At 46.6% G+C, this 12,347-nt stretch overlaps 1 protein-coding gene across 2 annotated transcripts in view; it reads left to right on the forward strand.

The window, feature by feature from the left end:
• The window catches only part of STC1 (stanniocalcin 1), a 94,886-nt gene extending 89,106 nt beyond the window's left edge, over positions 1-5,780 (forward strand). Inside the window, exons 8-9 of one of the 2 annotated variants that reach the window (XM_087763219.1) lie at positions 2,019-2,236; positions 3,754-5,780. In XM_087763219.1, coding sequence (XP_087619345.1) covers positions 2,019-2,236; positions 3,754-3,941 — 406 coding nt within the window. In that variant the 3' untranslated portion in view covers positions 3,942-5,780. Of the gene's footprint in view, positions 1-2,018; positions 2,934-3,753 lie in introns of those variants that run through there. The other variant, XM_087763220.1, reaches the window with a different exon arrangement.
• Positions 5,781-12,347: the final 6,567 nt, after the last annotated feature.

The raw sequence follows: 12,347 nt of genomic DNA on the forward strand, positions 1-12,347 counted from the left end.
CCTTGGCGGGGCTGTAGGGGCATTGGGGTGAAGGGGGGACGTGTGGACACTTGGGAGAGGGAGGATGCAGTGATAGCGGCAGCGGTGTTCTACATGTTGGGGATGTTCCTCTCCAGAGGACTGAGCCTGAAGCGGAGCCGCCGTCTCCCGAGGCGGAGGGAACTCCTCCCCCACAGCCGCCAACCCTTGTCGAAGCCAAAGGATATTATGACATGTTGAGTAACAAAAGCAGCAGGATTTCCCAGCTAATAGTTTACATTGAGCTCTCCTAAAGCATCCTGCTTTCCCAGCCCCTCTCCCAACATAGCCACAGAATAAGAATGTGCCACTTGGCCTGGGACACTGAGAGGAAGTAGTTAAAGGTCATAGCATCTTCCTGTGATTTAATCTCATGGCAGGAGCAGGAGGAGAGGAAAGCCTTGTTGCCTTTGCTTGCAGTCTCGCTGCTGAAAGGCACTAGCGAGCTGTTTGATTGCAACTCCAGCTATGGAAACCACCAAGCTGTATTTGTGTGAAGGAGGTGTAGGCAGCGCAGCAGAGGAAGGTGGAGAGGATCTGTTCCTCCTGTCCTGTTAGACTGGGACTGATTTAAGCTGGACGCACGGCTCGCACAGCTGTATTCATCATCAACGACTGTGCACGCTTCAGACCTCAATATTAGCACTGCCGAGCTGTGCTTGCACTTGTGCTCCACTGTGCCAAAGCCTGGTCCTTTTGTACTTCAAGTGCAGCAGAAACTTTAACCTCACCTGACCTCCACTGGCTGCTCTAAAGGCCAGAGCTGAGAGTTAGGAAAGGAGTTTGAATGTGAACTCTCATTTCCCTCTTCCTTCCCCTCCTCCACCTGCAGGTTGTTCTCTTCTCCGCTCCTGTGGAAAAATGTCACGGTGACCTTAAAGGCTTAAAATAAGTTCCCCGACGTCCTTTCAGGCAGAAGTAGCCCAGCAAATATGGGACTGCTCCTCTTTTCCCAACTTTCTCTCCCTAGGAACACGCTCTCTTGTACAGGGAGGTCCCACTTGCCAACTTTGCTCTCCCTGCCCGAGCCAGCCACGCACGCAGGGCTGGGCTGATTCTGCCTTAGCCCCGCAGAGGATCGTTCCTTTGAGCACTGCTCCCCGCTCGGCTCAAGCAGCGCTGGGGAAACAGATCAGCACAATTTCCTGGCTCCCTCCTTGAGCAAGGAACGCGTACTCAAGGCTGCTGGAAGGCGAAAGTGCAGCAGCAGGCTGTGGAGGAGGCAGGCCCACAACAGGGCAAAGCATAAGGTCCTCACTTGTGATTTAATGCATGGTCAGCTTGTTGGAAGTGACAACTGATTGTATGTCCTAAAGATCTGTCCCCAGGGAATACATGCATCTGTCAGGCTCTGACTTGGACTGAGCTTGCTTCTCCGTCTTTTGGTCCCTTGCTAAAGGCTGTGCATGGAGGGGAAGGGAGAGGGACGAAAGGGAACGGTGCCACCGGGATGGATGCATTCGTAGGAAGGGTCATACTGGCTCAGACCAGTGATCTGTTTAGTCTGTTACCCTGTCTGGTGATGGCCAGTATCTGTCTATTAGAAAGATGCAATTATTTTTCTTCCTAAAGCTCTAGAAACTCAGGTTGTTTAGCGGAGAGTAAAACACACGCTTAAGCCAATTGCTAGATCGTCTTAGCTCCTCGCTCTCACCTTCTTCCCGATCCACCAGGGTAACACCAAAATCACTTGTGCTTATAGCCTTACCTTTCAGAGCTGGAGCAGCTGCTCATTTAGGACGACTAAATTAGAAGTTTGACGGGTTTTGTTCCTTCCTTATGTCATGGGCACAGCATCTCCAGCGCCAGGGCATTTGTTAGATGCAGTGAGAATATGTACATTGTGCACTGTTGAAAATCAATTTCAAACACACCCCGAATGACTTAAAAATTCTGATTCTCATAGTTTTATCGCTTGGGCTGGTCTCCTGGCTTGAGATCAGCTCTTACCTTGTTTCTTTGGCCTGGCCTTGGAGTAACGGATGGCAACTCTCACGCAGGTATTACAACAAGCTGGTGAGAAGCTTATTGGAGTGTGATGAAGAGACTGTCAGCACCATCAAGGACAGCTTGATGGAGAAGATTGGGCCCAACATGGCAAGCCTCTTCCACCTGCTCCAGACAGATCACTGCGCCCAAGGCCACCCACGCGCAGACTTCACCAGGAGACGTATCACTGAGCCGCAGAAGCTAAAACTCTACTTCAGGAACCTCCGAGGTGAGGGGTCCGTCCCAGCCCACGCAAAGCGCAGCTCTGCCGAAAGCGCGTAACGCCTCGGGGGAGCGACAATGGGTGTGTAAGGGATGCTAAGCACTACCAAAGCTGTCGTCTCTCTTTTAGAAGAGTAATGCACCCAAACCAAGTGTACTGTAGCTAGTTTTAATAACAACTAGGAACTGGTTTTAGATTTAGTCATTAATATTTTCTATTCCTCTCAAACAAAACTTTTGCATGGATCTGTGTTCAGTGTCTCAGCTTTCCCGCCGTCAAAATGTCTCCATCTCTTTTCTTCCCCACAAAAAGATACCCCAAACAATCTTAGTCTTAAATATAACCGTACAGTAGTCAGGCCTTCAGACACCAAACTCTAAATGTACTGTAGTGCTAACACCATTGAAGTCTGAAGATTTGGCACCAAGGAGAATAGCTTATTCTCTCTTGTAGTAAGCTGGTAGGCGACGATAGATGCACTAATAACTATTGCACATCCTAAAGATGTCAATGGAATTCGTGTTATGAATCTGTGCTGGCCATGGACGAATATGAATGTCATATCCCTGGTCTCTTAGTGTCATACAGTCCTAATCCTTCCAATACAGCTCCGTTAACCCGTTGATTTACCAAACTCGCTAGCTGTGGGTGATTCTAGTTACCGTGACCTGGCACCACAGTGCAAAATGAGTTAAACCTCCCCCCCCCCCCCCCCCCCCCCCCCCCAACACACACCAAATCAGGAAAGGAACGTTTTGTACTACGGAAATGATTAAAAGAGGTGCCAGTCTATGGTTGAAGCTAGTCAGAAGGTTACATAATCTTGCATTGTATTTAAAAGCTAACATCTATGTACTGTATTTAACTGTCTAAAGCTTTAAAAGAAATCTAACAAAAACAAACCCTGTCTTAAGACTAGAGTATTAAAGGTCTTGCTCTAACTGTGGTATAAATAGTTTTAAAATCTGTCATGTACTGTACATAAATTCCACGAGAGTCTGCTTAAAAGGAGCAGAATATAATAACTTTATTGCATAAACTTAGTTTTGTAAGTTAGCTATTTCTTTTTTCCTGGAAACAGTATCTCTGTCATATTCAAGAGTTCACATTCTACTCTGTGGCCTTTTTATAATGAAAGAGAGAAAATGTTTAGGACGGAAATTACAGGGCCAGAAACAAGCCTCTCTTCTCCTAGTTAAAATGGAAGGGAGGCGGGGGGGAGAAGAGTTCAGACTGGCCAGTCCTATCTCCACAGAGGTGCTGTGAGACGCAGTTATACCCAAGGCACGAGTGCTGCTGGAGAGCTGTTTGGGGGATTATCAGAGGGCTGACAAAAAGCTGCTTTGGGCTCTCGTAGCTGCCACAGGGTAAAACTTACTTTAGAAAGTTGATTTCTGGGGAAAGGCAGGAAAAATCCTTAAATTCTCTTAAGCTTCAGAAGTAAAGCAATGTGCCTGCCGTTAAGAGGACACAGGCGTTAATGTTCTCCGATCTGCCTTTCCTCCCATCCACTTCTTGGGCAGCCTCCGAAGAGGAGTGGAGCAGCCGGTCCCGCAGCAGTAGCTGGGGGCCTCCCCCAAACGCCGCTCTCCGCACAGTAGTCTGGCCGGGCTTCCGCGAGCCAAAAAAAGCCACGCCGTGGCATGCGATCAACAAGGCCAGTTCCACGCTCCAAATCTATCCCGCTAGAGTCCGTCTGCAGAGTGGATGATTCTTGCTCAACTAGTTAGAGAGCTAATAAAGGAGGGATCTATTTTTCTTTTCAAAATCTAAAGCAATATAACTTTTTTTTTTTTAAACCACAAAGCCTTTAAACAATAACTTGCTGCTAATATATTGAAACCAGATGCAGTGGCAGCATTTCTAATATTGCTGTCTTCATTAAATGTAGCCCAAAAGTGCTGTCATAAAATTGTAAGCAGCAAAAAATGTTGCTGATGGTAGAGGGTTGTTATTTTTTTTTTTTTTTTTTTTAATACTCTGAATCGTGCTGCCCAGGGCAAGCAAGATGCAATATTGCTCGTTCTTAAATCACAGTCAGGTATATAGAGTCCAACACAAAGAAGTTTTGCAAGGTGAAAACCAAAGGCCCCTTGAATGTCCTGACCCTAAAAGTTTGACTCATGCTTAGGAACGGATCCCAGAGCTGTGCGTGTGCGACTCTCCGCCCTACAGCGTTACACCTCACGCCGCACCGTTAGGAGACGGGGGATTACTAAACAGGGAAGCCTGCCGGGGTTTGTGCATCACGTGCATATTGCTATTTGGGGAAATATAATTACAATAAGGTCTTTACCTGGCGGTGTCCGAACAACCGCCGGGATGGCTGCACCGGTGCTCCGGAGCCCACCTCTGGGCTCTGCGAAGCAGCTCCCATTTTGGGTACCCAAGGCCCCCTGGGGCTCACACCAGCAGAGCTCACTGAGGACATCTAGCAGCCACGATTTTCCATGGAGATGCTCCTAATGGCAAGTGGCTTCTCTGGTGCTCAGTGCATCTGTTTCTACGAAACCCCAAAGAAGGTTTATAAAGTTGGTTTGGGGCTGGGGAGGAGGGTTAGGTTCCCCCAAGCCCTATCTTTTTGGGTTGTTATAATTAACTCTCTTTTTCCAGTGGGAATTTAAACTTGTTGTCCCCTTAATATGGGTGGGAAGACGACTGGGAAAATAATTCCCCCCGATTCGATTTGCTCTGGTGTCACAGGTAAACATCACCTGTGCAAACCAAAGCTCTGCCTCTCCGCACCGGCACTGCTGTTGGGGACTCACCGGGTGCCTCGTGTCGGAGAGAGCCTCGACCACGTCACAAGATTTTTGAGCCGCTTTAATACGTCCCTTTTTTTCCTATGCTGAAGTAGTAAGGAAGCCGCAAGCACACATCCGTAAAATCAAAAGGCCTGGGGTTCACCTTGCCTAACTTTTGCCATCTAGCCGAAGCTGGTCATTCAAAGCTCCCTCTTATCAGGGGAGGGGGACATGGAGATGGGAGAGGCGCTTCCCATCGACTGGGAAGGGTGCCTGATTTTAGATGGTTTGAATTAGGTGAGAGAGATCCCCCTGGGGATGGGGAATGAGTCTCAATATTAAGTCCAGCTATTTCACGTTTTATTTAATCTCTAATGCTTTATGTTTTTAATCTTGCGTTCATTGCGAAATGATTTCTCTTGGGGGCGGGGAGGGGCTTATCTAGAAATGTTTGCATGATTCTCATTGTGATTTGTTTGCACTTTAGATGTTTTGTGCCATTATAAATTTGCATTATGTATTTATAATTTAAAGATACTTAGAAGAGGGAGAGAGTTTGGGTTTTTTGTTTTTTTGCTGAGTACTGGAATAAACAGTGAGCATATCTGGTATATGTCATTATTTATTGTTTAAATTACATTTTTAAAGCTCAGTGTGTTCATATAAAGGTTATTTGAAACATATCATAGTAATGAGAAAGATGCAAGTTATTTTCTTTGCTTATTTTTATAATTAAAGATGCATAACATAATGAGGCCTATGTTGGATTTTCTTCTGCAATGAAATAAAATGTCAAATTTAAGGGTTTTTCGTGTCCGACTCTTTCATTAAACCTTACTGTGACCGTGATACTACCCAAGAAGCCGGTTGCTGCGCTTAACCTTCGGCGGAGCATCGTAGCTTTTACATCTGTTGTGGGTGCTGAGTAGCTCGGGTTCAGATCCTGCACACCACCTGCGCTGAAGTCAGAGGCTCAGCTCGCACCGTCTCCGTCTCTCCGTGCCACTCAGCAGCGAGGCTGGAGGAAAATAGGAAGAAAGGGGATGAGTGCAGAGTAAATGATTCCCGAAGTAGCCTTTCGGCACCTAGACCGCTAAGTATCGCTAGAATAATCCTCTGAATACCTTTGGGCTGACCAAAACCTCCGATCCTGGGCCCCGCGATGTCCGAGAGCAGCTGTAAATACCAGTGCTAATAAAGCTCTCGTCATGGTTCTCTCTGACAGTGGCCTGACCGCCTAAATTGTGTCTTCTTTAGCCTGATAACAAAATTAAGGCAGGACCATTTTTTTGATAAATGCATCCATAACAGCATTGCAGGAAAAAGAAAATACCTTGGGTTTGGCTTTGATGTACACTTAAATGTGCATTTACACTTCATTCAGGAAATCTCTAATTTCCAGTGGAAAATGAAAAAACGTGTAATACTCATCAGAGGAAGACTGGCAGACGAGGTCAGACTTATTGCTGCAAAGTTTAAAAAACTGTTTGCCCCATCACAGTAGAGTAAGACTTGTCCAAGAGAATCAAAGAATAAATACTAGCAATACAGTTGGATTAAAAAAAAAAAAAAAAACCACAAACTTTTTCCTTCTTGGTTTGTCCATCCATGTAGAAATCACTTTCAAAAGGGGCTATCAAAACTTTGCTTTTGTTGAAATCGCTTTTTAGTCAAAAGTGACGTTCAGAATAAGGTACAGTAACTCACCAAAATCAGAGTTTATCATTTGTTGCAAACGAACAAGCTGCTGTGGCTCACGGCATTGAGACTTGATGAGCCTGAACGATGCTTATTTAACATTGCTGCAAACCAGGGCCGAGGTGCCAAGGAAACTGGACCTTCCTGGAGCTCCCGTTTGCTGCCGTTAATCCGTAGGTGGTGACAAGCCACCCCCCGCCTGCGTGCCTTGGTAGGAATCCTCCCTGGCCCTGGCTGCAGGTGAGCTTCGCCGTCCCCGCGGGAGTCGAGCTAATATCTCAGAAAAAGGCAGAAAGGGCCATGATGTCCATCACCCGCAGCACTCAGCTGCACTGCCCGTTCGATTTAGGTTTCTCATAAAACCCTTTCCCCAAATGAAAAAGTCCAAAGCAAAAAGGATTAGTAAGAAATGCCAACATCGCTGCCATAGCCGAGCACCAAACCAGTTAGGTTTACAAGGAGATGCGAAACCAGTTCTCGTCTACGTACAAGTGCCGCTGCGTCGTCTGACGTGCCTGGGGTCCTACGAATGGGTGCCAGCCCCTGACTTTTTTCATTTGCTTTTCCATTGGGAGGAATCCCCCACTCCCTTGCTGAACACGCGCACCCACTCACCCACCTGTAAATCACCGGCTGCCAGAGAGCACCCCCACCCCGCTTTCCAGAAGCCGAGGCAGTGAAGGGAACAGCATTCAATCAGAAATCGCAAAGAAATTTAGGGATAAACAGTGAATTATACATTGCCAGTTAACATTTCTCCTCTTGCAACAAAAGTGCCTTGGAAATAGTACGGGTGCCACGCTTCCAAACGCTGGCTTTCGCAGCTATTTTGTAATTAATAACTGCTATAAAATAATGACTGTCAATACAATGTACTATTCATATGAAATCATCCACTGGAACAGGCTGCCCAGGGCAGTGGTTGAGTCTCCATCCCTGGAGGTATTTAAAGAACGGATAGGTGTGGTGCTCGAGGACATGGTATAGTGATGGACTTGGCAGCGATAGGTTGACGGTTGGACTCGATGATCTTGAGGGTCTTTTCCAACCTTGACGATTCTATGATTCATGAATCTCAGCCTGTATGGCTTCCTTCTCAGCAAACCACATCCCTAAAATGAAATTCTTTAGAGAATTTGAGGATTTTGCCGGCCCAAAGCACCTCACCCCAATGCATGGAGTCCTTAGAAATCTGGACATTTCTATAATAATTCCGCACAACAAATTCTGTTTGAACCCTGCTAATTCTGGGTTGGTTTTTGTTCTTTCTCCCCTCGGCTCCTCCGAGGGCTAAAACTTGGCCCCAAAATGAAAGGAGTAAACGGTACGAGAACTCTCCAGCCTGGTTCAAAGCAAGACCAACCGTGCTCCACCAGAAACTGCAGCGTTATAATCTAAGTTTTCCTTTCTCCTCCCAAATTCAAGACCAACCTTGTAGTGGGGATTGTGTATCCTATAGATAAAAATGTCAACAGTTCATTTATACAGCATAGAAAGCAGGCCGCATGACTCAAGTGAAGTGCTTTAAAAAGAACAAAGGTGTTAATCAGGCTGTTTGGAGGGATTTTTTTTATTTTTATTTTTGGTTTTGTTTTTGTGTTTGGTTTTGGTTTTGTTTATTTTTTTTAATTTTTATTTATTTTTATTATTATTATTGGAAATACCATGGGAAATTTTTACCTGGCATCCCCAACGACGACAATATATCTGAAGTGCCACAACTTCTCAAGACTTAAGACAAAAAATGCCGTTTAGCCCAGTGCTAGTAACTGGGGCTTTGATTTTAAAAAACCTGGCAGCAGCAGGGGTCTAATCAAAACAGCCACCATGGTGGAAAGACTGGGCAGAAAACAGTCCTAGGAAAGGAAATCTGGGCTCGATGACGACGGAGCGCTCAGAGTGCACCGAAGTCCTGGTTATCATCTTCGAATGGAACAAACAGACCAAGAGTTAATTTGATTTGGCCAAGGCCCAAAGTACATGATTGACTGGTGCTCTTGTCTTGTCTTTTTTTTTTTTTTTTAAAGTTTCATTACAAAACAAGGGGAAAATCATTTCAGATTTTCCTGGTCCTCACCCTTCCTGCTTGCCTTGCTGTTCTGGGCAAGGGGGGAGAGAGAGAAAGAGGGAGAGGCGGAGAGGAGGAGCGCGATCCTGGGCGCTTCGGATGACACTGGGCAGTGAAATTTGGGAACAGACTCCAGTTCCTGCCTCCCCTGAACTTCGAAAAATAAAAAGCCCAAAAAAACCCTTCCGCAATATAATAAAGGACATTGTCTTTGCCATCATGTTTCAGCCAGTACGACCGGGACTATGAAAGAAGTTTAAAAAAAAAAAAAAAAAAGCGAAGTAGGATGCTAAAAATGTAATCAAAGTGCAAACAAATTGACTCCGCAGTGGTCGTTCCCATCGCGCGAGGTTCGATGGGCGAGATGCAAAAGGAAAAGACAGACGGAAGGCAAATGGATGCAGACTTCACCGTATTATAAACTAGGGAACTCACAGTTGCCGGATGCCGAGCTGTACAAATGCAATCGAGATTTTCATATATTTCAGTGTAAAGCAGTGGCCAAAAATTATGTTGATGGATTTTTTTTTTGGGGGGTAACGCTGCTTGAAATCCCGCTCTTTCCAAGGCCTGATGGGAGGGAGGGATACTCAGCATCTATGGAAAGCTGACAGTATTGTTCAACAGCATAAGCCACCCACAAAAATCACTTGCTTTCAATAAATCAGCGTTTTCCAAGGAGACAGCTCCTCCTCGCCTCAGTCACAATATACAGACTGGTATTTTCGAAGGCTGGGTTCCCCCTCAAGAAGGCCAAGTTAGGTGTTGGAGATAACGCCAGATAGTTTTTGCTGTAAACCCCCCTTATCTCGGCGATAGAGAGGGATCCGCATTGCAAGCGGCTGGAGAACCTTAGGCAGAAAATACCTGCGAGAGACACGGGAGTTTTATTCCAGACGACAGCTGGAAAAACTAGTAAAACCTGTATGAGCTCATGGGGGGGAAATGTAATTATTTTCACACAGACAGGATTTTTTTTCTCTTTTTTCTTTCCTCTCTGGTTTGTATTTTTAAGCAGACTGAAACGCCAGGATAGCCCAGATTGTGGCTACAAAGGATGATTGATCCCTGTTACCTGCACCTTCCCGCTTCCCCCTCCAGCCTTTCCCCGGGCCGGGACGGATGCTGCGGGTCCAGGCGCATAAAACCAAGCCGGTCATAATGGTTATTTAAAGAGAAAAATCATTTTATGGAAACTGTGTTCCCTGTATTCTCAAGCCGGGAGAAAATTCCAGTTGGTTCCTTTGAATTTCCTTCAGGGTTATTTTTCATCTGCAGGCTTGGAGCGTTTTGTGCTGCAAAAACAAATCTCTGCTCTTCTCTCAGTGTGCTGTTTGGCTTGGAGTAATCAACCGGGCTCCATAAAATCATCAGCCATCTCCAGACGGTTGTGCCGAAACCCCAGCACGATTTTTGCTCTCAACTGGGGAATTTAGACAGTCCAAACCAGCAGAAAGAGCCCAGCTATTTATTTTTATTACTCTGCTGATAATTAATCCTAGAAGTTTTTTCAGGACTTAAAAAATCTTTTTCTGAGCCGTTGTTTGCTTAACTGTTTCACATGTGTGTCTTAGAATCACTTTTATTTGCTGGCCATGATTTTCATGGGAATGAGGTGTCCGTCTGTGGGATTCGAGTTCACATTTGTGGCTGATTATCTGAAAAAGGTCCCTTTGATCTTTTCCTAAATGCACCTTTATTCCTACAGCCACAGTGAAGAGCATGGCCCCCTTGGGTAGGCTCACAGAGAAGCTGCAAGCATGAAAATTTGAACAATTCAATTAATCCAAACAATGAGAGAAGAATACAGATGTTTTCTTGGGTTTGTCATTCCTCCATCACGTTTGCTCACTCCAGTGCTCCCATGCATAAGTTTCCAAGAGCATCGCTCAACTCCCTGCCCCAACGAGCTTCCCTGTCGCCCGCCGGCTCCCGCCATGCAGCTGCGAATCTTTCCTGCCCGAGGTAAACCTTTCCTTCCTTTGGGCAAAGGCACCGTCCTCAGGAAGAAGGAAGGAGGAGGCTGAGAGTCCCGGCGGCTCAGGGAAAAGAGCGTGACTGGCTAGGTGGAGCTGCCATCGGTGAGTCAAGAGAGTCCCAACGACGCACGAGCGTTTTTCCTCCTCGTCACTCGCGCGGGTGCCGGCAGGGACGGACACCCGAGCCCCGCTGACACGGTTAAAGCTTTGATTGATGGAGCTGGAGAGGGCAGATGTTTTATCGCTGCATCAGAGGAAAGGGCTCCAGGCAGATCCACCCATGGGGCCCCCGGGGAGATGCACCAGCCCCGGAGCTGGATTCCCAGGTCAGGGAGCAAACTTCCCTTAAGGATGGGGAGTGGTACGTTCTGGCCGAAAAAATGAGATTACCAGAAGGACAATATTGGTTTTTCCTCTGGTGTGGAAAGGCGTTCTGCTCTGCTCCCAGCATTGTGCGGCTTTATTCTTCCTAGGGGTGTATTTGGAGTTCACGGAGCCCGACACTCACCCCATCGTTAGTCACTAATCAGAGTCAAGTACGAGGGACTTTTTGCTTGAAGCCTCGGGGCCCCTCGGCACTCTGGGGTAGATCAACATCCAGAGGAATTTTCCACAAATACCCGGGATTTTCCCGGCATCCCCTTTTGGGGCTACTCGGGACACTTTGGCAAAGCCCTGATTCCAGCTCATGGGTATTCGGCAAGGCTGAAAAAGCAGATCGGCACCAGCTGAGACAATCCCAGCCCCGAACACCAGCCCTTCTCCATTGCAGCGAGCCACAGCCACCACCCACGTCCCATTTACGTGCAACTGAGTTGCCAGGAGCATCTGGCTGCGACATCTCCCAAATTTCACATCCAAGCACAGCTAAAAAAGCCACTTTAGTGTCATAGAAATCCTGCACGCATTGGTGCCTGGCTCAGCTTTACGATCTCCTACTCAATTTTGCAGCAGCTAAGGGTTTCATCTGCCATCAAAATAGCAAATAGCCCTCTTCTCTGGTATTCAAACTGCTACAAAAAGCTCATCATTTGCCGTATAGAGGGCAAAATCTTGCCTCTAACCTGAATTTCCAGCAATTTGCTAATCAGACGCCAGCTGAAAGGCCAGCGGGAGCAGCACACATCCCTCTGTGTGGCTGGGCTCTGGCAAGATGCGTGTTAGTTTTTTCAGCATCCCCTGATATTCAGCTGATGGGCACGATATGAATGAATGAATAATACAGTGGTTTTTCTAAATTACATGTGTGCTCAGAGAGGTCTGATGTGCTCCGGCTGCTTTTCATGCAGGCAGCAGTTCCTTACCGAGGTTGTAAATGTTGTTTTAATGCAGTAATAAGTTTCTCGCACACTGAGTGAAGGATCAGCCACGTTCATTGCCCCCGAGTGCCTTAAAAGAAGTGAGCCAACTGTCCCAGCTTACTGCCACCTTCAACATCCCAATGCTCGGCTGAGATTTGAGCTCCCAAAAAATCCTGTTCACCCCTGGGATAAGTCTAACTGAGCCAAACTAAGGATGGATTTGGTTTAAGCAACGACAGGAAAGAAAACATGGAGATGCTCTCTTCTGGAGAGGCATTTTGGGCTCCCAGCTCAGATACAATTTGATTTTAAGACAGTTATTGATGA

The sequence above is a fragment of the Nipponia nippon genome, unplaced genomic scaffold (assembly GCF_047370975.1).
Source record: "Nipponia nippon isolate SJK-2023a ecotype South Korea unplaced genomic scaffold, ASM4737097v1 scaffold_27, whole genome shotgun sequence".
NCBI lineage: Eukaryota > Metazoa > Chordata > Aves > Pelecaniformes > Threskiornithidae > Nipponia > Nipponia nippon.